The sequence below is a fragment of the Urocampus carinirostris genome, chromosome 17 (genome assembly GCF_059441175.1).
Source record: "Urocampus carinirostris isolate Australia breed hairy pipefish chromosome 17, RoL_Ucar_1.0, whole genome shotgun sequence".
Classification (NCBI taxonomy): Eukaryota; Metazoa; Chordata; class Actinopteri; order Syngnathiformes; family Syngnathidae; genus Urocampus; species Urocampus carinirostris.
The window spans coordinates 19,132,925-19,160,754 of record NC_142365.1 but is presented as its reverse complement, the minus strand read 5'-3'; the positions used below and the strand labels follow the sequence as shown (position 1 = coordinate 19,160,754).

The following is a 27,830-nucleotide window of genomic DNA, read 5'->3' as shown; positions in this document are numbered from 1 at the left end:
GTCCTTACTCATATGTACTTAGAAGTAATAGGCCAGCAGGCAGGTGAAATGCACCTTTGGACTGCGAGCTTTGTAGTCTTTTAAAAAGAAATGGTAAAATAAGTTTCAAGACTGTCATTATGGTTGTGTCTAATTGAACAATGATTGTCTGGGTAATTTGAAAGTATTGCTTGCAACTTAAACATTTTACGTTACCCCTGAAACTGAAGCGGTTTAGATGGTTCAGGCACATTAAAACTAGGAATGGCCAATCTGATCCACTTAATCAGTGGCAAATTGGTGCCCTGCCAAAATGTTCAAATGGTAATTATTAACAAAAAATATATACTACTAAAGCAGTTGTAAACTCGAATTTTACAATGTGTTTGAATCTTTTTATGCCTGTTTCAATCAAATAAACTCAACGGTTTTGTAAGTCTTCAAAGTTGAATTAAGCTTGGAGCCTGTTGTGTTGTTTGTTTTGATATATGCCTTTTTTAATGATTTATTTCTGCTGTCTAAAAGACATACCCTAAGCTGGCTACGGCAAAACAGGAGCATCGAAAAAGAACAGAAAGTATTTGGATACCAAAATTTCACCACTCGGGTTTCTTAAAACAGTGTAGGAGCACAAGATTCTTGTTAAGCTGTGATTGCCGCCAAATTGTTATTTTCATCTTGGTTAAACTTAAACTTAGGGTTCCATAACAAGCGTAGTATATCCACTTTTAATTATTAACTTTTCGGTTGACAAAAACATTCTATTCGGTAAAAGATCTGTATTGACCGAACAACACTGCCGTAGTACGTGATTTGGATAGGAAGAATGTTATCAAGCCATATTATTTTATGAAATGTTTATTTTTTAGTACAAAACAATACAGGTTACTCATACAAGCCTTAAACCTACTTATGTAAACCTTAAACATACATTCTATACAAAATATAGCACTGAAGCAACTTGCGAACAAATTCAACTTAGGGACGATGGTCCGGAATCTCGTTCATAAGTAGGGCAGCGTCTGTAATCTAATTTTCTGAGACAGTCCTGTACAAATTTTTAACATTTATGAACTCTGTATTTATATCTGTCATTCATGTAGGGACGTTCGACTGGGACAGCATCTTAAGGACGAGGATATTGTACCTGAACTGGCTCACGTTCATCCAAGAGAGAGACCCGACTGGGAAGAAACCATTAGTGCCATGGTAAGATGCATGAATTAAAAACACGTTTTTGATCATTCAGACATCAGTCAAAAACAAAAGTGAAATACAAACCAAAAGTAAGAGGTAAAGGCCTAAAATTCCATCCCGACCCAACCCAGCCCTGCGGTTATTAAGTCAAGTCATGTTTGTTTGTATAGCCCTTAGTGACAAGAAGTCTCAAAAGGCTGTACAGACTCCAGACTAACAATACACCAACCCCTGATCCAAACCCTACATGAGGGGAAAAGAAAAACTCAAAAATCTTAGCATGCGGAAAGTGAAGAAACCTTAAGAAGGGGCTGCACATGAGGTAATTATTATTAAAGCCCGACCCAGCCCGAGCCCGAGCAATGAACTTGATTTGCTGGACCGAGCCCCAAGCAAACCCGAATTTTAACATTTTATTTGTGAGGGCCCGGGAAGATAAAGGTGATATATGATAACAAATTAAAGCCCGTCTTATATAACTAAACATAAGTTAAATAAACCTCTTTAATATTTCAATTCTCTGGAGGTTACATGAACTGACAATTATCAATCATTGACAGATTTTTTTTTGTTGTTGTCGACAATATTTAAAGGTTGTCTGTCATTTTGACGGTTTGAAAATAGGGCCGTAAACCTCTGCAGCATTACGTTTTCAGAATCTAGCACGGCACTTAAAGAGAGAGCGAGAGAGAGAGACAAAGAAGAACAATGACAGGTGGATAATGGACTGAAAGAGTAAGGAGTTCTTTGAATTGACATTATAACTGTTTGGTACAGTACATGTTGTTATGAGACAACTTCTGTTTTTTGTTTTTTGCCATGATCTCTCATGGCCAAAACTACCCACAACCTCTAAACGCATCAGCGCACTGTGATGATAGTGTAGCCAAGGCATAGACAGATGTTTTTATTTTTTTCCTATTTCAAGAAATGCACTTTTTAAAAATTATTTTTATCGTTTTAGTATGGATGTTTATGAACATTTTATAATATATATATAAACATATATAAAATGTGTGTGTGTGTGTGTGTGTGTGTGTGTGTGTGTGTGTGTGTGTGTGTGTGTGTGTGTGTGTGTGTGTCTGAGAGAGAGAAGCCCGACCCAAACATAATGATTGATATTTTAGGCACATCCCAGTTGGGCTTGGATTTGGGCTTGGGTTTAAGATCTTATCTATTATCTCTGGTAGCTGTGTGCCTCCCTGTTATAATATATAAACTATGTGTATTTCTCTCTCAAACACCTACGCCTCAAATTGATTAAAAAAAAAGAGCAGATATCTAACTTATGTTATTTCTGCTCTTCACACAAGCATATATTTTTCTCCTTTTGTCTGATATTTTCTCTGTCTTGGGTTTCATCACCGTTTATGTGACCAAGGCATTGTGTTTTATATGTCTATTCTTTGGGGGGGTGAAATACAATGAACATCAAACAATATTTTTTTACCTAGTTTCTCGGTTGGGTTTGACCTCTTGGAACAGGTTGGTGGAAATGAGGCCGTCACTATGGCAACATGCAGACGTGTTCTCTGTATTGCTGGAGTCTGTTGCAATTGCCTTCTTTGACTGGGCAAAAGGGAGACGATCAACAAGCAAACCTTTCTAATGAATATTGAATTGTCATGCCTTTTGTCTACTTGCCTTCACTCAACATTTGATAGTGCTCTTAGATTCCGAGAAAGGAGCATATATTATTTATTTATGTCTCTTGCAGTTAACAAGAAGCTTTCAGCAATTCAGCATTACCCCCTGTATTCCTAATTTTTAGAGTACGGTATTTGTTTTCAGTATTTTTTAAAAAAGAGACTGCAATTCACAGTGAATGTTTTCTAGCCATCTTTACAAATTATAATCACAGATGTTATGGGATCTTTTCTAAGCACACAAAATGTATTCACAAACAATGTAACAAAAAAGATGTTCTTGTTTGGCATTGAATAATATGTTTATTTTAACAGTCATCTTGTGATTTACATCTGAACCAACTCACCACAAACATAAACCAACTCAAGTGGGAGCTATGAAAAAAAATGTGCTTGCCTCAATTGTCATACAGCTTTGAAATAAATGGAAAAAATAATTACAAAATAATGTGACCAGGCAATAACATCAGATCAAACTACTAGGCCGGATCTACTGAAGCTGAGAAAATACTGCACAATATTGTCTTTAACATGAAACCAGACTGGATGTCAGCTCTTTGACACCTTTACGTCCTTTTAGCGGTGGGGAGGAGCATTTGGTTAGTATTTATAAATGATGACAATAATAATAATAACTTTTGATAGGAATTAGCAAGAGACTTTCACTTTTTACATTCTCAAAAATTTACAAAGGGCCAGATCAAATCATCCAGCAAGCCAGATCCGGCCCGCGGACTCTTTGTTAGACATGCCTGATGTAGCATCAATGATTGCTATAAACGGTAAAGTAGCTTGTATGATAATTTGATACATTGATGGAAGCATCTCGAGGTTAATTTTCATTCAAACTGATCTGTATTTTCTTTTAAAACACTTAAAAAAAAATCCTACTTGCACATACTGACTGATAAAACCAAGATTTCCTTTTTTGTTAACATCACAGAGCCCTATGGAATTCTATTCATTACTTGGTGGGGTTGCTTAGATCTCTCTTTTGTTTGGGGTGAAAAAGGGAGTGGGGTTGTCAATGGGAGGAAGGAGTTTGGATCTTAGACTTAACTATTCAGTGATAGCAAAGGTAATAGTGGCAGAGCCTCTAGGCACTGGGGGGACTACCATAGTAGTTTTGTCACATCCAAACAATAAATTTGCAAGATACATCACAGTGTACCAATGAAACGTGAATGTGTTTATCAACCTTTTGCGTTTTATTTCTTTGTATGTTTGAAACATAAATGTTTTCCCCAAACCCTTTGTATTAAAGTAACTACAAGTGAGGCAACCAGTAGATTCTGAACATTTATAGCAGTATTAAAACACTATAACCAACCAAACATGAGTCCATAAAAGCAAAAGAAGGAATACTAACTATAGAGACTCCAAGCGACCAAAATGCACCATTTTACTTCTCATATTTTGCTCAGCCTTTTTGAGGCTAAGATGTCAGATGTAGTTATTTGAGGTTCATATTATGCAAAGTAAATGCTAATTTCACAACCTAAGAGTTTTTAAAAATGCTTGTTTGTGTGATACTTAATGTATTTTTGCTTAATATTTAAATCAACATTTTTATTAATGATGGGTTTTTTTTTTATCACTAGGAGGCGCTTAATAATACACACTGTCCCATTAAGACAGATTTTGAAGCCTCCTGCACAATTGCTGTATTTCATTCCTTGACAAACAAGTTGGCACAACTACTTTCAGTCACCCAAACTATTTCAACAGCCAGTCTATCAAAAGTATTTGAGGAAGCAAGTAACCTTTTTTTAAGAAAGCTTAAAGGATATTGTATGCTAGTACCTTTTCACTATGAGGACACAATAAGTCTGACAATGTCAGGAATGAGGACATGCAGAATTTAATTTGCATTATATTTTTTTCTTTTCCATTTCTTCCAGAAGCAATGTTACATTAAATTCCAAACCCTAAAATTAACAACAATTTTAATGAAAAATGGAAAAAAAGGCTGAGAGGAATAAAACATGAAGCTTATCTTTGTTCTGTCCTCTAACTTTTCACACCACTCCTCAGGCAACATAGTTTAGTTAGGGAAATTTTAAGATAATATCACTGAAAGAGCTTGTAAACATAAAGTCGCTAAAACTGCCTGTTGGATCAGTTTTAATCCCACTGCTTAGTCAACCATGCTGGTTGCAAATGTAAACATTTGGAACAAAGTTTATTCTAGGTCAGTGATGTTTCAAAAGAATCTCGCAAATCTTCACTTGGATCAAAGTTTTCTAAAACCTTCAGTTTTAATACTCCAAATGTGCGTTTGCACGTGCACGATAGGCCAAGCCGTATAAAATGTCTCCATACCTGGCTACGTGTATATCGTATGTTCACGACCACAGGGCGCATCGTGTTAAAAGGCGCAGTCTCCGTAGCCAGTTCTATTTCTGTATTTACCACTACACAGGGCACACCCGCACGTTGGGGCGCGGGGGCCTGCTGCGGCCGCGTTATAACAACACAGACAAGCATACAAGTGTGCCTATTTAAAAATACAACGGAAGCAAAACTGAGGAGTTTCGGTGTGGTTCATTTAAGTATTGATCACAAAGTAAAACACACAAATAAATCGAGGGGGAAAAAAGAGTTTGGTGCTTATTTTTTACCAGTAATCCATATCAAACGAAACTGTCAATCCTTGTCCTTTGTTTCTGACCAGAACAGCTTAGCTAAATCTTCATTAAATAGTTAACTTTCTTCACTTTTAGAGTCACTTTCTGAAAGTTAGAACAGTCCCGGCAGACACAAGAGCCCAAGTGTCGACAATCCATAGTTTTCATTATAATCCGCGAGAAGTACCAAGGTGATAACAATAATCTTTAAATTGCTACAGGAAAGAAAGCATTATCTTCATCTACTCAGAAGATTGGTGTAGTCATTGTGTGGCCGCATTTTGTGTGACGTCACGTGTCCTCTTCTGTTCGTGGGAAACTGGTCGTGTCCACACGGGAGAAGACATGTACATCAATGGGGATCGCATACATGTCACATTAAGTTGAAAATGTGAATGATCTCATCAAAACATCACATTTTACCCAAAACTGGTGTAAGTCTTGACTCTGCCTAGGCTCGAACCTGTGACCACCCAGTCTCTCGGGCGGGTGTCCAACCCTTAGGCGACCGAGCTGGTTTATGTCCACCACTGTGCATGAGACACAGGGTGAACTGCACAATAGAGTGTGGTGCACAATTTGAAGAAAATCGAAGACTTTTGTGTGCGCCATACGGTCGTGAAAATATGGTTCAAAAAACTGAGAAAGTAATGCATAAGTCCGTCTGCAAACTGGTGCGCAGCTGTGTTGGAGCCATTTAGAGCGATTTGAGTTGAGTTTATTGTACAAAGGTGATTAGCATCATATATAACGTTCTCTTCAGTGTGGCCCTCCTCCTTTTGGGTTTACTTGTATACCATAAACCCATTCCGGTTAACAACGGCTGTCCCAAGAGGACAGTGATTCTTGGTCTGCATGTGTACCTCTCCTGTGTCTTTTGCCTAATTTTCTGGAGAATAGAAAATCTTACTCACGAGGAATGTGACGAGGGGTTGACCTGACCTGAGTTGAAAACTAATATTGGCTAACAGGGTGGAGTAATTGTTCTTTGGTTTGCTGCAAATGGAACTGACGTGTTTGAAGATGCATTGTGGATAGTTGGCACTGATTCCGACACGATGTTTGTTAGTGGGAATAGAGAACATTGTGCAGAGCTTAATGGCTCATTAGACTTCTTTCTCTATCGCCTCTTTGATCCTTTCAAAGCTGTATCAGCTACCTTGTTTTAATGTTGAAGGAGATTGAGGCAGTACGAGGAACATCCTACACACAGAAATACACATCAACTCTCCTCCGCGACTTGTTAAGTTGGTGATGGTAAAACTTTGGTTCTGTGTCATCACAGATGATGGATGAGTGTACTCACAAGGGTTGAGGTAAAATAACTTTCATCTTGGTGCGGAATTCATAATGTTGTCCTTGCACCGACACGAAAGAAATACAAGCTAACAGAATAAAAAAACGTAGATCTTAACTACAGATCATCCACAGGCATTGTGTGGCAAAGTTCTTATGCTATAAATCTTTGGGCTTCCAACTGAAAGATGAGCCCACTTAACCCAAACTTAAAATACATAAATTATGTTCATTCCAAAGGTGCACCAAATACTTGGGATGTTCCAATACATTTTCACCTTTGATCCGATACCCATATTAATCCCAAGTACTGGTACATGGTTAGCTGAACACACTAAGAGGTATAGGCCGAGCAGGTACCCCTTGAGAGTCCTATAGGTCTTCTTTGGAAATTACATCCAATCTGCATCATATATGTGTTGTGTACCTGAAATGCACAGGATAAAGTACCCCCCTGGGGAATTGTCAAAGATAGAAAAAGATTCCAGTTCATAGAGAAAAGCTGGCAACATGTCCAAGTTCCACCCAGCAAACTAGGTCAGATCCAAACAGGTTAACGTCCTGTCTCTTGTTCAAAATGTTTGGTGTGATTGAAAGTCTTAAATACAACATTGGAGATCTGGGACTAATGAGCAACTAAAGTCATACATCAAGCAGGATTGGGAAGTGTTCCAGCCTCCCAAGTTTCAATTTGAAGATGATGTGTAAAGTACCTCAAATGCTTTTTTGAGAGTACTTATAAGGAACTTGCCCCTTGACTCTCATTTACTTATCATTGACACAATAACAGTTAATGCAGATAGTTTGAGCTATGCCATCTTATTTGCGTTGCTAATGTTGCAACTCTTCTTCTGAGTATTAAAGATGTATTGAGTCTTCTTACAAAGACACAGAATGACAGAATATGGAACTCATACGTTAATGAATGTGGACATTTGCAGGCGTTTTGAGGATGTAATTACAATTTGTTGTCAACAGAACTGGGCTGTTTTATTTCTTACTTTCTTGTTGTTAATGACGTCTAACTTTGTGTAATCAAGTGTTTGTCGAGTATTCAGAAACAGTTCCAGAAAGATGTTGACATCATCACCAAAAGATGCAAACTTCCAGTATAGAATTCAAAGTTATTTTGGAGCAATAAGACACTCCAGTATATCAGGCTTCCTTGGCTAGGATACAAAATTTGGGAGAAAAAAAACCCTAAATAGAGAGTATATCAAGTCACATTGTGGAATGATGTGGCTAAAATTATTGAAAAACAAACTGCAAACAATGACCACACCAATCTTCTGAGTAGATGAAGATAATGCTTTCTTTACAGAAGATAAAACTAGCTTTAGGACTAGAAGAACAAGCCATATATATATGTTTTTTTTTTGTCGAAGATTACAATGCTAGATTTTGTTACCAAGGTGAAAATATATATTGTCATTTCAATGAGGTCCTCGTCTGTTGGGGGCTGCGGGTGATACTTTTGATCGTTTTGATGTTTTCTGTTTTCAATGCCAGAGAACACTTTGGCGGCTCATCAAAAAAAAAAAGGGGGGGGGGGTTACACTGCCTTTTTCTATGACAGAATGTTGACCTTCCTCCTTTATAAATCCTCTTGTTATAGACTACGCCCTGCAACACACATTTTGCGGTGCAAAGTACAGAGAGAGCTTTTTTATTTATTTAATTATTATTATTATTATTTTCATTTTACCATTTGCTATAATGGTCCAAAAATTAGTGCAGGCATTATTTTGTAAGTTGAACACACCAAGGGGAAAATTGCTGCTCTTGTTGGCTAAAGCTGCTGACATGTATGCATCTAAATAAAGCAGCACACAATTTCATAATTGCTGCAAGGGCATTTCAGAAACGATGGATGGACCCAATGTAGGCCGTGCCTCTTATTCTGCAAAATATTTTAATTTTTTATTCAGGTTGGTAGCTCTGGAAAATAATACGCAACATCAAGAATCTTATGCCTTATATGTATTATTTCCAGTCTCTGGCAACCGTACTCTCATAATTTTTTTTTTTGATTGACATTTTGAACATCCATTCCAAACATAAGAATACACTGTAATGGAAATGTATATAAATACATTTGGGAAAACTAAATGATCAAATCAACAAAGTCATGTTTATTTGTGTAACCCCTAATCACAAAGAATCTCAAAGGGCTGCACAGACCACATATTATTGCAAACCACAGACTATTATTAGACCATCCCCTGATCTAAAACCTTACTGAGGGCAAGGAAAAACTCAAAAACCTCAACATGAGGTGAATGAAGAAACCTTGAGAAGGGACCGCACATGAGGTAATCCCCCTTCCAGGATGACCAGGCTGCAATGGATGTTGCAATAATAAATAATACACAGATATTGTCTACATAAGAAAAGGTTATTCATATGCTATAGAATATAAGTGTGTTTTAAGCCTACATTTATACAGTTCCACTGAGGGTGCTGATCGAATCTCAGGGGGAAGAGCATTACACAGCACCGGGGCCCGAATGAAGAACGCTCTCGAACCTGCGGATCTCTTCTTGGCTCTTGGGATCACTTGTAGATCAGCATTTTCAGAGCGAAGGCTCTGGACCGGAACATAGGGGAAAATTAAATCTGAAAGATATGAGGGAGCAAGTCTATGCATAATTCTGTATACTACCAACAGAACCTTAAAATCACATCTTAAGCTATCAGGGAGCCAATGCAGGTAAGCTAAAATCGGGGCTATGTGACAACATTAATTCAACAAGTAATTTTAATATGGCCATACGAGAGAGCAGTGCAGAATGTGTAGTGATTTTAAGTTAAGAAAATGATTTGCTTTTAAACAAATCAAAATGCTTTAGTCAGATTTTGGATGCAATAGTTTAATGTGGGTTCTCTTTCCAATTCCTGTTGCAACCATTGTCATGCAATTTCATGCAAAAAAATATCACAAGACTTTTTTGGTATTTCTGGTGAAAAAAGAGGGGTGGATCTTTCAATATAGTTTTGCTACAGAAGTTATTTTTTATTGGTCTAAAAATACAGTATAATTGTTGGAAAGCTATTCCATTATGGTACTGGTCAATGCCCTTTTCTTCCTTTTTTCATCATAAGCATTTTATTTGTGTTTGCTTATTTGTGATATTTTAGGCAAGAAGTGCTGAGATCCCTGAGCTGCGAAGTGAGCTGACTCGCTCATGCAGCAGCAGCACGGCGAGCATGAAGGTCAAGAATGTTAAAAAGTTAGTCCACACTACATTACAGCAACTTAATCCCTTTTTTAAATCATCACTTGTATCCATCTCTTCTTAATTGTAATATAATGTCTCCCCCGGGTTTAAATGTATTTCTGCCTTAATCTGATTAATTGTGCCACATCCTCGACAGTTTTACAGCTTGAATATAAAGTGATTGCTGACTATATTCTTTTTGTGTTTTCTTGTTAGACTTTGCTTTTCAAAGGGACACTTTCCCAAACTGGCAGAATGCGCTCATTTCCATTACGAAAATGTGGACTTCGGGACAATACAGGTAATACACATTTTTATCCATTTTTGCTTAATTTTCTGTCATATATATATATATATGTGTAATTTTTCTGACATTATCTGGGGCACACAGCATCACACATTTACATACAAGACAAACGTATGGAATTTACTTTTCTCAAGTTTCTCATAATTTGGGTGCTAGTCATCGAATTGCAAGATGTGGACGAGAAGTTCACAGGGTCACAAAAGTACCACTCGCAGATAAGTAATTCTCATTTGGATGTGTACATTTGAATTTGATTCATTTTCTGGCAGAAGACAACATTGACATGATCATTATATTTGCATACAATACAAATTATCTATCTTTATAAAAATGCAATTACAATTAGCTTATCAATTATATTCTGTATGTGATTATCTGATGACCTTTTTGAGAAAGCTTTTTTTTTCTTGTGATTGAGTGAGGCTATCCCCACTTAAAAAATAGAACCTATTATTAACGTAATAATATCAACAAAGTAATAACATGAAAAAAGTTTCGAAAATGTATATTGAATTGTTAGCCTTTCACGCTAATCGGAAACCAACAAGTAGTCCTCGGGTTCAAAAATATTGATGAGGACTGGCTGAGGGTGTCCTGGGACAAAGTTTTTGAAAACAGCTTAATAATGTCTCACTATCCTTACTTCTGTTTAACACGTCATTAAAGTTATTTAAGCAAAACATTTACTAGATTATGCTAAGGGATGGCCATTTTGTCTGGTTGTTTTGAAACTGATGAAATACCTGAATGACAGATCTACATAATATCTACTGTAGCCCGAGAATAACACTGATTCCTTACCCTGGTGTCCTCATCTTTTCTGTTTTGAAGCCAGTAGGGGTCACCAGTCAGCCAATTTTATATTGATGAGTGACTTGAAGAGGTTTTTTTTACTGTGAACTGTGTGAATTTGCTGACTACGTGTGTTAATACCCATTACTCCCCAAGGAATGCAGTTAATGATGGGTGCATTTAAATAGTTAACTATTGTTGCACACAAGCAGTTATGCCAATTGGCATGGCCCCTGGTTTAGACATACTATGAAAAGTTATTTGAATAACAGGTTTGATGGAGTGCCTCTGTCATTTCAACAAAAGTCTGCACCATTAAATTCACCATGTTTTTTCTCTATGAATGCAATCATGCCGTTAATTAAGACTGTCACTTTGTTCATCCTACTTTGTAGACCAGCTTGCCGTGCAGCTCTGCATGGCTGATAAATTAGCCTCTACCGCTTGGCTCTGACTTGACAGTACCCTTGGATTTCTGCGCACTTTATTTTGTCTGCATAATTACTGTGCATCCATCTTTCTATCGATTTTTTTTTCCCCCTCCACCACTGCCCTGTGTTCACCCCTATTGCCTAGGCACACTATATGCACCAACTGCTCACGTACCGCCTTTGTACAAAAGAACGAGGGTTCTGTAAAGGAATGAATTCCCCTCCCCAGTAAGAGCCAATCCATCAACTGTGATGTGATGCACTGAGGCCTGCTCACGCCCATCCTTGCAAATTACAAACACGAATTTGCCCATAGGTCAAACACAATGTGACTCTTTTTAACTCTGGCCTAGACGAAGCTGGCCTAAGTTTTGACAGTCTGGTCGCTTCGCCATCCAAAATTTGGCAGTGAAGCCAGACCAATAGGAAAAATGTTTATAAGCTTGTGCTTGCTAAAATGTGACATAGATGTCTTGGACGTGTGACTTCTTTCATCAACAAAAATCACAACTGATTTATGAGCTTGTTAACATGAGGACCAAGCCTGCATGTCATCATACAATTAGCACTCATTTAACACTTAATGGTTATGTGCATCGCAACTGCTAATTATTGCAGTGATCTGTCAAAACTTGTTAGTGCACTGTATTTTTTTCTTTTTTTCTTTTTTTTTTGTTGTTCCGCTCATTTTTACTCGAGGGCCAACAGGAGCTGAATGGAATTTGGAACTACTCACAGCTGCCACCTCTGGCATGTGTCACCATTGCAGCCTCTGTCACGTTTGTTCATGGTGCGCGTGCAAGTACGTGCCTGTATTTGAGGCAACATAAGTTATGACACAGAAACACAATGGGAGCTTGAAGGCTTATTCAAAACATACTTCACAGATTGGCCTCATATAAACATTCCCCTTATTTTTCCTAGCAGTTCATTGCTACCAGCACTTTTGATGAGAATAGGTACACTAATGCTGTGTTCCAGAGCGCACATTTAGCTGATTATTGAAGTAGATGTGAACAATTAACAGACTTGATATGGACAGAAAAATTAAAACAAAACTGGAAATTTGGACAGGGATGTGAGGGCACAAAAAAATGGCGCCTTACATATTTTAAATGCGCTCAAATAAACTCCACTTTTTTATCTTTCTTGGGTTTTGTCAGGGTGTTGGTACTGTACCTGAAGCAGGCCTCTTACTACTTTCAGCATGATTCCTGAAAGTTGGGCCTTTGTTTCCCTATGCAGTGTAGTATGATACACTAACAAATGGAAAGAAAAAAACAGGGACTCCCTGTCTTCCCCATTCCTTCTGTGCTGCCCCGAACAGCTTTGCTTGAATTGAGATTAGATATGCACAGTTGGGGGAAAAAGCGCAAGTGCTCTTCAAACTCATTTGGGCATCCTAAACACAAAATATGAAACGTAATTTTTTTTTTTTTAGTTTTTCAAAGCTTTTAGTACTATACACCCCACTTTAACTTCCAAATTGAAACAGAGGGAAAATCGAAATAAAGGATCTTACCAGGTAGACCACATGTTCCAGCAAAAGTGTCTAAGCATGCGCAAAAGCCTTTAGACTGATTCACATTGCATCCGGTACGAATGCGTTGCGGCATCCATACAGAATCTGCAAGACGCCCATGCACATTGGATTTGTTGCGTCTGCGGCGCCTGTCCGTAAATCGGAACTAGAAAGAGGGAAGCGGGCGTCACAAGATCTCAGAGGGATTGGACCAAAAAGGACTTGATTTCTTTCAACCAACATTTTCAAAGTATTGGACACCCTTAAAATAATAATTCAGGCATGAGTCATTTTGAGGGCTATAATGTTTTTTTTTTTGTCAGGCAAATTTCCCCACTTTTTGTTCAACTATCCCCTGTTTGTTAACCAAAAAAAAACTAGGTGCCACACCACAAACTAGATCGGGGGGTTTGTAACAACTAATATCACTAAACGGTACGTCAAACAATATTTTATAAATAGAAAAAATACAAGAAGAACTATTTCTGTGAGTTTTGTAAGGCATTTTTATTGAGAGAGTCTTTCCCCATTTACATTTTTGCCCTTGCTAGAATGGTTTGCCCGCTTAAGGGGGAAAAAAGGCACTAGCGTTAATGCTGCCTCTAAATAATGGCTCAAAAGAAAAAGAAAGGAACAACATTATTGACAAATTACAATCATGTTCTGAAAAAGCTAAGTCACTCATTTTCATTCTTTTTTTCCCCTGCATTATAGTAACCTTTTAGGCACAAAGTGATGCACTTTGTATTTTGAATGGCAAGGTATTTGTGCTTGCTTCACTGAAAATATTTGATGGTCAGGACATATGTTTTTAGACCACTTGGCAACCAGACTGTGACATAGACGAGCACTGCAGAGTCGAACTAAGTAGGTCAACTTTGGATTATCATTTTTATATTCATAAGCAGATTTGATTTCATTCTGCTCCAGCCACTCAAATCATTTGACATGTTTCTTGAATGCAGGAGCAATTTTCCATGCTTTTCTTTCTCTTTTATTGTGAAAGGAACAGGCACTCTGTCTACACGCACCACATCCATGTGACTGTTGCAGACTCTAACCTGCTGCCTAGTGACCTCTCCTGGATCATGTTTTTTTCTCAGTCTGTGACTATTTCAATGTATTTCTACTCCCCTTTCCAGCAATAACAAAATGAAAATGTTAATGCAACCATTATTTATTCCATATCTTGAATTTTACAAAAGAAATTTGCTGCAATTGTTCTGAGTGATTTGTTAGAACTTTTTTTTCCCATTACTTCGTGTGAGCATGATCATTATTTTGTTTCACGTGGTATTTACATAAATTTTATAATCAGGTGCCCACAGATGGATGAGATTTTGCTTTGCTCATCAATATAAGAATTAATCACACTTGAATTAAAACCTTTGGTAGATTTTTTTTTTCATTTAGACTTCTATAGTCTGCAGAAAAGGCGGGCAGGGGGCAGGACTGTGCATATGGAGGGGGAAGAAACTAGTTTTTCCGCCAGTGCACTGAGCGTTCCTACTTTTTATGCCTCATTTTCACCCTCATTTAGCCCCTATCCCCTTGCAAGTCGCTTTTCACTCCGGCTCTTTCGTTCCATCCTTGCTCTTTGTCCCGGGAATTTACCAACCAAGGAGGGGAATATGAGGACAGAAGGGGGAGGGGTGAAGAAGCATGTCAGACAGGGGCGAGAAGGGAAAACGGAGAAACGACACACATGGACTATGCTGTGAAAACGACTGGAAAGTTTTTAGTTTTCTTTTATGTTACTGATTGAATGCAATGGCCAGATGGTGTTATTGCTCAGTAGACTGCATAGAAAGAAAACTCAAAACCAAGCAAACGAAGATTTGGGATTGGGATTCATCACAATTGCAGTAGGACTTCCAGGGGCAAACTAAGTAGATGAAAGCTGCTCAATTGAGGAATTACCGGGGCACATTACCACTTCTAATCATCTAAAGCTGCAAGTATTTTCTTTTTTTTTTTCTTGTTCTTTTTCTATAAAAATAATCCGATTGAGCTCATACTGTTCTGGTACAGTCAGGAGAGCAAGTAGTTAACGTCTTGTCCATTGCAATCTTTCTCTGGATGGGTGAAACTGGACTCTGTAAAACTGTATGAGAAATGGGGTCTGGAGACAGGTGTTGGTTACGAAAGGAGGGGGGCAAAAGTCAGTGTTAATGCTGCATGAAGGGGGAAGGAAAGTGCAGCAGACGCCAATCACATGAAATGCAGACTTGACATTGCCGTGACTAGCTTATGTGTTGTGGGGTTACTTTTTTATCAACTCATTATCACTCTAATGTGAATACACTAGCTATTTCACCATTGTCTTTAAAATATGGTCTACGGAACATTTCTCTTTTTGTTTGTATGGCTAAAAAGCTCCTAAAGGTTAGGCTATTACGATACCACCGTTTTTTTCCGGACGAAAAGCCACAAAAAAAACAGCCAAAAATTTGAACATGCGCCTTACAATTCAGTGAGCTTTATACACATAAAAACATGGGAAATACATATCAGTGTGTTATATTTGTGCATTTATTGATCAGTTAATATTTATAGCTGACCACAATTTCATAACAATGCGGTGGCAACAGCAATCAAACCCAAATAGCGACAGTAAAAGCATTGAATCCTATCCACCACTCCACTAGGGACATCGATGACATGGGAAAAAGCAATAGGTCTTATCTCATTATCACACTATTTTTTGTCACAATACTAGATACAAATGTTAGAAAAATGAGATCTCGCCAGTATCCTTTGTAGTTATGTTGCTGGTATCTGGCGCCAATGATTCCTCATGTATCCAATTTTTGCAATCGTGATTAGAGCTATATTTTGACTGATTTATCAATACACAACAATGGTACTTATCCATTTATAGTCCAACTGTAGCCCTTACTGTAGTTTAGATTCAATGCTGCTTATAGTCTGGTGCGCCTCATTTGTGAAAAAAATATATAAATATAATTTTTGGGGGGTGCACCTTTATAGTGGGGAAAATACGTTGACATTATTACGTTATTAACCGTTTATTATTAAGAGTAGTACCAAAATATGCTCAGTTACCCTCAAGTATTCTTATTGGAAGAAAACAAACACTGGGTTATTAAATATGTAATTGATGGGGTGGTTAAAAAAAGATGTATTTAGAGTTGTGTTGAATTAATGATTTTGTATGCCATTTAAAAAAAAACATGTTCTTTGGGGGCTACGTGTTGCATGGAAGCACCACAGTGGTGAAACATTATCATTGGATCCATTGCCCCTGTACCCCTTTTTAAAGCGACATATTCTTCTACTTGTGTTACAGTTTAGAACCTTTATGTCAACTTTGGCAGTAATGGTTACCACCCTTTCCCGAATAAATGTATCTTGTGATTGCAGTGTGGGCCTTGCTTTAGCAGAAAAACTTACTTGCATGTGTGTTATTCCCAATGTATATTAAATTGCTGTTTTGAGCAGTCTGGTGTTTATGGTTTTTGCCCCACTGGAAATTTCTGTATATCTTTAGGACAACTTTTAATAGTTAGGTTGTGTGGTTGCAGCAGTGGTCAACCTTCTGCCATTTTTGCTTTCCAGCTACTTGTGAAGAAAATAAGATTGTATTTCATTAAAGTTGTCATCATCGTTGACAGTTCCTTATTTTCTCCTTTCATCTCAGAAAAGTGACTATCAGCAAATACTTAAAAACCAATCAAATGTATTTTCCCCATTCCTGGCTTGGCCCCTCAGCCAGATTTTAGAATCTCGAGTCAAAAATGTTGCCTACTCCCGTGCTAAACGACTAGTTGTTTCATTCCATTTCAGAATCAAATCAGAATAAAAGCAATACCGTACAGTTCCAATTTAATAATTTGCATTACCGTTTTGTGTTTCAGTTGTCTCTCGGTGATGAGCAGAGTGAAGTATTGCGCAACAGCCATGATACCAAGGAGCTTGTATATTTTGTTCATATTTACTGCCAGGTAAGACTTGAGTCATCATGAAACGATGCCAAACACATTCATGTACAATGACAGAACAGAATGAAGTGATTCCGATTTTTCTGTACTACACCATAACTTTAATTGTAAAAAAAAATGTTTACAATTTAACAGAATTGTATCACTGCTTACAGAAAGCTGAAGCCACTTTTTTCAATTAAAGGGTAAACTCTCCTTTTTTGCTTCCAGTCAGATTTAAGTACTGATCTTAAACGTTTTAAAAGATGGGTTTACTGCAGTAGGATTTTGTAAATCGCCCGATGTGGAAAGTTGGTTAAAATGTCTGCAAAATATCTCTCCTTTCTTTGGATATTCAGAGCGCTGCGAAAAGCAAAGTGAATTTTACTGAGTGCTGTCAGGTCTGCGTCACACGTTTTGCTGCATCATTATCTTTTGTAGAGGATTACTTTTCTCACCGATGAGTTAATCTAGCCTGATTGAAATTTGTTTTCAACATGATTTTGGTGGATAGGATTCGATGCTATTACTGTCGCTATCAGGTAGCTGATTACAGTGAATTTTTGATTAGACAATTTAGGGGGAAAAGCAAAGGATAAGCGCAAAACAGCCCTAAGACTGCTAAATGCAGAAAACGTTGCTCTTTGCTTTTCCCAGCTGTCTGGTTTATTAATTATGCTGAATCAAAAAAAGCTACTAAAAGGGCTGCAGTGTTACAACAGTAACATTTTCTGGTCAAACTCAATTATTTATACTATAATTTTCAGCATCGGATTTTGTCCATCATGAATTTTTACGTTCAGGAACCTGGTAGAGCGATAGCTTGTTTTTTTGTATTCTAGCCCTTATCTTCCTCCTTTATTGAACATTCTGTTTGGGGGAATTGCTTTTGTGTTTTTAAAATGACATGTACACTTCTGCATAAAATATAACGAATATAACAAAAAACCTACTCCAACTTCAGACCAGCTCCACCCTAATCTCAATGGTTTTTGTTCCATTTCTTTCCATCCGCATAGGTTATTCCTTTTCCGTGTCCTTGGCAGTGACACACAAGTATGTGACTGCATAGTTGAAAATTCCACTCCCCAAGATCCCCTTTAAAATGATTTGATTTTTCCGCCAGTGCTTTCAGAAAAAGACTGCAGCTTGGAGAGAGTTTGAATAGAAATACAATGGTACCTCTTCACACGAGCACCTCTAAAGAGCTGAATTTTGGTATTTAAGTGTTTAACAGAAATCTACCTCGCTACAACGGAGTAAAGTACAGTTTACTAGCAGTCCCAGAGGTTACCACTAGAGTCCACTCATGACCGCTCACCCCCCGTGACTGCTTATTGCCAGCATCAGCTTGTCTAGTTTGCAAATGCAAACTACTACAGGCAAATAAAAAAATGAAAAATGGTGCTGGAAATCTTTTGTATGTACGATCATTTAATTCCCCTTCCTCCGCAGCACACACACACACACACATTTGTTACAGCGTTTATAATAAGTTCACATTTTATTTCGTTAATGTAATTTACTTTGTTATTACTGTATTTATTATGTGAAATTACTACTTGAATGTGTTTTAGTGGTCAGGGAGATGTGTTTTATCCCTATTTTTAGGGTTCACTTGTAAGCTTTAGGAAGGACTGGAGCAGACTAATTCGTTTTTATTTATTAGATATTGGAAAAAATAGAAATTCGAGCTACGAGCGCGATCCTGGAAGGAAGTATGCTCGTAAGAAGAGGTACCACTGTAGACTAGCTCATAGCTACAGAAACAGATGTAGCTGGAGTTCCCATATGAAAGTCGGGCAGCACAGCTGAATGTGTTCACTGAGCCCACAGTGGCTTTTCTTCCTCGCATGCCACAGCCAGTGCTTTACAAACCACAAAAATCAGTGGGTTCAGTTGTAATCCAAGTGCTCAACCGCTAGCCTCAGTACAGATGGATCTTTTTAGGTCAAATAAAAGAACAGTCCTCATCCACCGCAGTTTTCTCTCATTTGTTTTGGCAATTGGACTTGGTAGAGAAAGAGACAAGAAGAAAAAACCTGATGGCTTTCTGGTATATGAGATTACTTCAATATTGCTGAATGTAGGGTACAGTTCTTGCTGTTTGTTTTGCATTTTGCCATAGCAACTTTTGTTGGGGACCATTAAAAACAACAACAACAAAAAAAACTATAAAACTATTAGGCAAAGGCTAATTCAGCCTTTTCAGGCTAATTGGGCCTTTGCCTGATGGCAAGGGTCGAGAACGTATGGCTAGTGAGCCCTTTATGACTCTTTTCGTTAGGACATATGGCTTGTAGATACAATTTTGGTTAGCTCACAATTTTGGTGGATGCAAAGCCAAAGCAACACTAAGACCTCAAAACGTTCAGTCCAGTATATAAAGGGCGCAATCTCACTACAGTTTATAGTCCAAGTTTCACACCAAAAGACCCTTTTTTGGCTTTACATCTCTAAGGACCTTTAAATGGAAGCTCATTAAGTAATGTATGTTCACTGTACAAAAACTTGATGATTAAAACCCACAGAACCAACTATAAACACAAAAATGGCAGCCAAACACACACAGCAGTTTGATGGGGTTGGTGGATCTTTGCACAAATAGCATGCTCCCCTCTCTCACACGCACACACAGCGCTGAAAGGAAATACATTTTCGTTTGCAGTTTTTTTGTGACATTTTTACAAAAAAATGCTTGTACCTTGTTTGGAAACCACTATCGAAATGAGCCTCAACATTTTTAAGTAACTGTTAGGGGGAGACAAGTTAAGTGGTATATTTGTTGATATGGTACACAGGCTCTAGCATTATTATTATTTCATAAATTGTATCAAATAATCTAATGTCACACAGGAAAATAAAATGCGCTAAAAAGGTAGCTTTTGTCTGTAAAGCAGGTTTTGTGTGTGTGTGTGTGTGTGTTTTTTTTTTTTTTTTTTTTTTTTTTTTTACTATATGATAATGCTCTTTCAAAAAAAACAACTCAAAATATATTTATATTTTGGCTCTTTGGGTCAAAAAGGTTCCCGACCCCTGCTCCAGAACTTGTGGATTTAGCAACATTATGGGTACAAACAGACACATAGAAGCCATGTTGGGTAAGTGTTTTTACAAAACCACTGATGAAGTTTGGTCAAATTACCCCATGTTGAGCATTAGTCCACATTTGCGCCAAAATGTTTTTTTTAAGAAGCGTGTTCCCATTATCTGCTCACACTCAAATATTTACTGTTCCCCTGCTTTGCCTCCCTTTTTTTCTTTGAAGGGTCGAAGCTGGATTGTGAAGCGTAGCTATGAGGATTTCCGTGTCTTGGACAAACACCTCCACCTTTGTATATACGACCGTAATTTCTCCAAGCTCCCCGAACTGCCAAGAGTTGAAAGTTTGACTGATCAACCAGAGGTGAGTTCTTAAAACTCTCCGTCTGCGCCTAGTTGTGCATATCCACTGTATTCCTGCTTTGAAGGATGTTGCATGAAACTTTTAAACCTTCTCAATAAACTACAGTACTTTTCACACTATAAGGCACACTTGATTATAAGGCGTTCCCCATAAAAAGTAGACTTTTGTTATATATTTTTCATACATAAGCGACATAAAATTGAGACTACAGTAAGAGCTTCCGTGTGTGCAGGCACATATAAATTCAAAACATTGTAAGCAGTCTGAATCGAACCCAAGTAGTGGTGGTGAGAGCACCTACACATCTCCTCTAAATCCTCAGTGCCACTTAGAACATAAAAAAGGTTTTAGAGCTCATCTAATCATCACACTGTTTTTATTCATGGCGCCAGAAACACTGATTGAGGTTCTGATAGGTTAAAAAAAAAGTCTCTTCACTTCTTCACCTGTGCATCAATGACACTGCTGTTTAATATGTATGTACACTTAAAAGAGTTTATATGGTATTGTATTGAAAGACTTTTCTGTTCTATCCATTCGCAAACATTTATTGGTATAGAAGTAGAGAGACTCTTTAACCTATCAGAGTGCACTATGCAAACCGGTGTTCCTGGCACCATAAGTAAAAATAGTGTGACAATGCAGTAGACCCTAATGCCTTTTCATATGTAATTTGTACAAGTTGTGGTCTAGTGGTAATATGTGAGTATTTTTTTGGGTTCGTTTCCTGCTGTAATTAACGTTTGCAATTTAGATCAGTGATGTTTATCAATTGGATCAATTATTTCCAATCATTACTCTTATATGGTATTACAATAAGACCTTGCGTGGTATAACAGAATGCCCACCTGTAATTACTGTATCTATTTCCAATTTTACCAGCTGTATACTGTGTTATACTGGATTATAAGGCGCACTTTCCAATTTCTTGCCAAATTGGGGTTTCTAGGTGAACCTTGTAGTCTGGAAAATACGGTAATATTTATGGATTTATTGCTTCAAAAAACTAAAGCAATGTCATGAACCCCCAAAAACTGCCGGCCAAGAAAAAAAACAACAATTAAAGTATCTATTGTTAATGCTATTTTTTGGGGGGAATGTGTGTCAGGACTTCAAACAAAAAATGGGTTGGGCAGAAATGTTTATTAGAGTCCTCTTTACACAATGGATATTTTCCTATAGTTGTATTAAATTTAAAACAGTCTAGGTGCCTTCATTCATGTGCCCTATTGTTGAATGATACAAAGGTTGTTAGTCTGAAGAAATTAGCGGGAAAAAATGAGGATAATTCATTTTCGTTTTTCTGTTCATTTTACCTATGCACCTATGTGAAGTTATATTGACACGTATCAACAATGTGAGACTTTTTTTTTATTCGTACTTAAACATTTCCTTAATATGATTTTTTTCCCCTTCTATTTTAGTCTTTTTCCCAGATGTTGATGGGTTATCTTTCCCGGCTTTCAGCCATTGCTGACAACAAGATTAACTGTGGGCCTGCCCTCACATGGATGGAGGTATGTACCAACATATGCTCCTGCCTCACATGCAATGGAATCTGTTGAAAAAATATATCATATAATTAGATCATATGGAGTGATAACTGTTTGGAATGCCTTAATCGTACTGAAATTGGACCAGATGTAAATTGCCGTAATTATTTTCATATGTTTAACTTTGCTGGAAATCTGTTAGTGTTTTCAATAAATTGATTAAACCTGCTTACACATTGTTTTATGCTTGATATTTACTTGGAAATAATATAATATATGCCAACCTTTCATCATGATGTGCATTGATATTTTCTAATAACAACTGTGCAATAAAACGTAAATTGAAGTAAAACGATAGAAGAGTTATAAAGGGAAAAAAAAGGATGTACCTCACAATATTGATCTAAGTTAATACTCACAGTAATCGCTTAGCTTTAGCTACAACTTTGAGTCTCATGTAAATGCACCATTTGTTGGTCTTGTTTGGTTTGCTTCATTTCTGTCTTAAAGTTACTGTGCATCCGGAAAGTTCTCACGATGTTTCCTTTTTTCCCCATGTTTTTCAAGGCACAGCATTCTAGTGGGAATTAATTCATTTTTTCCTCAACATTCCAAAATAACAATGTGATTTTTTTTTGCTGGAGATTTTTGTAAATGTATTAAAAATATATAGTGGGCACCTCGTTAGAGACCCCTACCCTAACAGTATTTATCGTTGGTAGATGAACCAAAGTCCCGGAAACAATATCCACAATGTTTATCTGGTCAAAAGTTATTGTTTACCAGTAGCAAGAAAATTATTAATACATTTTATAGCTTGCACAAATAGTTCCACGAGTACTAATCTATTAGTAGGGGTATCCAGTATAGAAGGTGTAGAATGATGTTGGACATATTCATTATACCTACAGAAATAAGGTCTTTGTGGAATCATAATTTTGGAAATACCCACTTTGATTTAGTTCATGCTTGGTTGCCTGCTATTTAAAGATGGTTGAACTAATAGACAACACCAAAGATTAATAAACAGAAGGGAGAGAAAAATGCCCATCAGAAATGCATTATAGCCCACACAAGTATTTCTGTTTGTACTTCCCTATTTGTATGGCGTGTAACATAATTGTTATACAGAAATAAATTCTTCGAGTCATATTTGTGCAAGTTCTAACCTCTACTTATTCCCACCCACCCAATTTATTGTTTGTGGTTGGTCTTTTTCTTTTAGGGATCAATACCAATAAATACATCAGAGAAAAATAAAAGAATGGCGTTTTTTAGTTTTACAAAGGAAGTTCTTCTGAGTTTATTTGCAGGGTGCCAAATACTTTATCTTTATTTATTGATTTATTTATTTATTTTTTTAAATCAAGTTTTTGATTAATCTCATCTTGTGTAAAACGTTTCATCCATCAATAGAAACATTTTTTAGATTGTGGATTTTTAAAATGAGAAATGTATCGGATGAGTTGCATTTATTGGCCAGCCCTACAGAACTGACATATTTGTTTTCCAGATCGACAACAAAGGAAATCATCTTTTGGTACACGAAGAGTCATCCATCAATGTGCCGGCAATTGCAGCTGCTCATGTCATAAAGCGTTACATTGCACAAGCGTCGGACGAGTTGTCCTTTGAGGTGACACCAACACACAATCTCCGTGGCTCCATCTCAAAATGCACAACTTTTCAGTGCTATAGAGAAAAAAACAGCACAGAAAGTAGTTGTCTATTGGTGTAATTTTACTAACAAATGCTAATTAATTTTCCAAACCCACAAATTAAGCATTAAAAAAATTGCATAGCAATACAATAAAGACCAATTTTAAAACCATCGTTGTGAACTTATACATCTTTGCAAATTACATTTTATACATACGAAATAAAAATGGAAAAACACTTTTCGCTGCAGGTTGGTGACATTGTGTCAGTGATTGACATGCCTCCTAAAGAAGACACCACCTGGTGGAGGGGGAAGCACGGCTTTCAGGTTTGCCATTTAAACGTCATATACCAAACAACTGGGTATTGGTTGGTTTCTTAATTTAGAATGGTTTCTTTTGTATACTTTAGGCATATGTACGGCTAGATGACACCAAACTACACTGGACTTCATTTTCCAAAACAGTATTGTCATTTTATTAAGAAAATCCATGTTTCCACTTAGTGTTGCGAGAAAAGGAAATTACACTTTTTTTGGGACACTAGCACTAACCAATTACCATTCACCTGCGAAGAAAAGTAATTAGATGAATTACATATATTTTATTACATCTATTACAATGTTTTTCATTTTCAAAAACAAATAAGAAGAAAAGAATCAATGCTATTAGTGTAGTAAAAAAGTTGTCCACAGATAAAAACATAGCTCTTTCTCTGCTCTTTTGCTCTTTGTTGAATGATGAGTGGCTAATTTTTTGCTAATAAGTACTGTATTTTCCATAACTATAAGCTGCAACAAATTATAAGGCACAACTTCTAAAATAGTTTGTTATAATTTTTTCATAAATAAGGCGCACCGGACTATAAGGCATGTGAGACTTCAGTAAGAGCCACCGTGTGTATTCATGTATATACAAATATCCCACGGTTTCGCGGTTAATGGGGAGCAGAACCGACTACGAAAATTGAAAATCTGCAAAGTAGCATAGTACCTTCATAAAAGGCCCGAGGGTTGAACTTACCTCAAGATGACATCATACCGACTGAGTATACGACTGTAACGAAATAATAACACGCAACACTTAATTGCAGTTGAATGAATATTTTTATTGTCACTATACAAAGGTAAAACAAAATTGGAGGGCTTCTCCTTTCAGTGTAAGAAAGTAATCTGGAGAGCGGCTGGCTAGATGCGCGCTAGCATGGGATGTCCTCGAAACGAACCAGATCTGCGCGCTGATCAAAATAAAACCATCCTGGATGCAACAGTTTTCCACGACTTGTAGCTCCAGGTGATCAGATCCATGGCTAATGGACCTGGCGTTTGAAAATAAAGGTTCCGCAGCAGTGGCTTAGTAGAGTTGTTAGCCTAGCCGTAGCAGTATCCGGACAGGCAGCACCAGTTTTGCCTTCTCTCGGAAGCTGATTGAGTTTCTTCTGGAGCCGATAATAATCAACGGAGCATCCAGCTGGTGATCACTGCTTTTTGCGCTCTCTCTGACTTTCCTAAGAGTCCGATTAAATTTTATATTTAATGTCATGAGCCGTGAAAAGCTATTGGTTGTTATACTTCACAACTTGTGTTGGTTTTTAGAATTCGACTTGAGAGCTTGCCCCGTGTTTGACTCATACACTAGCCTGCCACAGTCGTGTACGCAGGCAGTCATGCTCACCCAATACACTCACTTACAATATGCCCGGTGCAGCACTTGGCCTGTGCTCTGTCCGACCACAATGAATGCTACGTTAATGTCATTGACAATAAAGACAATTCAATTCAAAATCTGCGAAGAAGTTATCCAGCGATAACAAAAGCGCAAAGTAAAAAGGGGTCTCTTTATACACTTACAGTATATGTCTGGGGTCAGCAACCCAAAATGTTGAAACGGCCATTTTGGACAAAAAAAAACTTAATTTGTCTGGATCTGCAAAAAAAATAAAAGCCTTATGAGCCTCTTAATGAATGCAACACATCCTGTTTGTATCCTTATTAGTAATAGTGGCCTACTATCTTTATGACTCAGTTGGATGCAGCACATCCCATGGAGAATGGTCAACCATGTGACTATTTTGTTGTAGGATACCACCTCAAGTGTAACTTCATTACAATAATAATGAATTAAAGTATGTCACATTGCTTTGATAAAATTTGAGAGATAAAATAATCCAGAATTCTGAAAAAAAAAAAACACCCCAAAATAGAACGTGCATAATGTGCCGCTTATCTGACTACAAAAAGAGTGCAATAAAACGCAGCAAGCATTCATAAAAATAAAATGGTAACCTTTTATAAAGCTAAATATGATCAAATTAATACACTATAAGTTGGATTTTTGTGTAAATGTCACAGGTCAATGCGTTTGTAAAATGCAACAGCATCTTTCTGCCTATACCAAATCATCCCACCCATCCTTGGGCCTAAGCAACAAAACACAAATGATATCCCTAAGTGTCATTCATAATACATACTGACAAAAATCTGAAATTACCTAACTAAAACAGACACTTTCTTTTTAAAACGTGCATATGTCAGGATTGTTATTTACTCATTTAATGTATCAATTTGATCGATCATTGCTCATGGTAGTATGACATAAAACCTTGTATGGTAATGCGTACCTATAATTACTTGATGCATTTCCAATCATATCCACTGTATTCTGTGGTATATAAGGTGCACCGCGTATAAGCCGCACTTTCAAATTTGTGACCAAATTTGGGTTATGAGTTTCGCTTTATAGTCTGGGAAATACAGCAATTAGTTGTTTAGCTATTTCATTTGCTTTAGTATGAAGGTTGTATTGTTTATATTTCTTGTTGTAAAAATGAGCATGTGTTTTCCCAAAGGGCCATATTTTTTTCTCACAGGGAAAGCTTGTGCCACTCGGGCTAGGCCTTCAGGGACAGCTCCAAAAAACTACCGGTGCCTCAAAAAAAGCTTATGCTATTGATGGAAAGTTTTAGCAGTTTTAAAAAGGTAACATTTAAAAACTATGTCATACCTCAAAGTCAGTAGCCAATTTACAGTATGACTTTTTTAGACAAGGTCTTCCAATGCCTGGAAATAAAAATACAAGTCAAGTCATAAACAATAAAACAATTTTATGAGTAATAATCTACTTTCCAGAAGTCTGAACTTTCTCTGACTGCTCTGCCCCACTTTTTCGGCGATGCCTTTTGTTTAATCGCATTTGTCTCTTTGCCTACAAGAAGTCTAGTCTAACATTGCTGGTGCACTGTCAGGCATCAGGAAGTTTCTCATTTGTTCTTTTGCTGCTATTTCCAAAGCACTGTTGGAAAGCAAGAATATACAGAAACCATGCCTGTCAGGTTAAATACCTCATGGGGCTATGTTTGAAATACTGCTGGTTAGCATCGATAATGTTGGGGTTTGGAGTTTGTTACTCAAGTGAATGTGCTCCATTGACAAAAAATCAATCATTCATTCTGGATCCCTCACACGTTAATTATATTTGGTAAGAGGAAGGTCATTCTGCAGGTTGTTTAAAAATAGTTTTTTTGCAGGGGGGGGCTGACTGATTTAACAACATTTGAAGATAGAGGCCCTATCTCCCTACACTACCTTATACTCGCCTGGACATTTATTTATTTATTTGTTTGTTTATTTATTTATTTGTGCATTCCCTCCAGGTTGGCTACTTTCCTAGTGAGTGTGTGGAGCTAATCAATGATAAAGTGCCACAGTCTATGAGCAACTCTGTGCCAAAACCAGGTAATGTCCTTCTTTACTTTCATACTTTGATATTGAGTAAAATGATGTCAAAGGGATGTGAACTTTTGAGATAGGGCTAACTTTTCAGAAAGCGGCTCGCGATCAGACACATAATCCTTTTGACCGTGCATGGTTTTGTGTAAACTAACCCTCTTACTAGTTTAACTTAGTGTGATGTAAATGTTTACCTAATTTGAATAACAGAAATGTTAATGTCAATAGTATTATAGCCCCTGCAGCTTTGGTACACACTTATTGTTTGGTTTACACAATATACATTTGTTTCCACAATTTTCCTCTTCATGCACAGTAGAGGCTTTTTCAATTTCAGGGAAAATAGGTTTTGTACCTGGTATTTTGTTGTTTTTTTTAATCATTATTATGACATCAATTAGCTGATATTTGTTTGTCACAACTCTGCTGTTAAGTAGTGGTTCCCAACCTTATCTATGCAACAGATCCAGTCAATGCCGGCTATATTTTCACGGAACAGCCCAAGGTCGGCATTCAACGTGTTTGTATTTTTTCCATAAAAATAGTAATAATGACAATGGAAAAATGAATGATAATAACAGTAACAATA

General features: G+C 37.2%; 1 protein-coding gene across 4 annotated transcripts in view; it reads left to right on the top strand.

The window, feature by feature from the left end:
• arhgap32b (Rho GTPase activating protein 32b) overlaps positions 1-27,830 on the top strand; it is a 69,900-nt gene that overhangs the window by 16,315 nt on the left and 25,755 nt on the right. For all 4 annotated transcript variants that reach the window (XM_088321085.1, XM_088321084.1, XM_088321083.1 and 1 more), the window contains 9 exons: positions 1,083-1,188; positions 9,884-9,975; positions 10,180-10,264; positions 16,894-16,980; positions 20,225-20,362; positions 21,787-21,879; positions 23,369-23,491; positions 23,765-23,842; positions 27,166-27,247. In XM_088321085.1, the coding sequence (XP_088177211.1) occupies positions 1,186-1,188; positions 9,884-9,975; positions 10,180-10,264; positions 16,894-16,980; positions 20,225-20,362; positions 21,787-21,879; positions 23,369-23,491; positions 23,765-23,842; positions 27,166-27,247 (781 nt within the window). In that variant the 5' untranslated portion in view covers positions 1,083-1,185. The remainder of the gene's footprint in view (positions 1-1,082; positions 1,189-9,883; positions 9,976-10,179; positions 10,265-16,893; positions 16,981-20,224; positions 20,363-21,786; positions 21,880-23,368; positions 23,492-23,764; positions 23,843-27,165; positions 27,248-27,830) is intronic.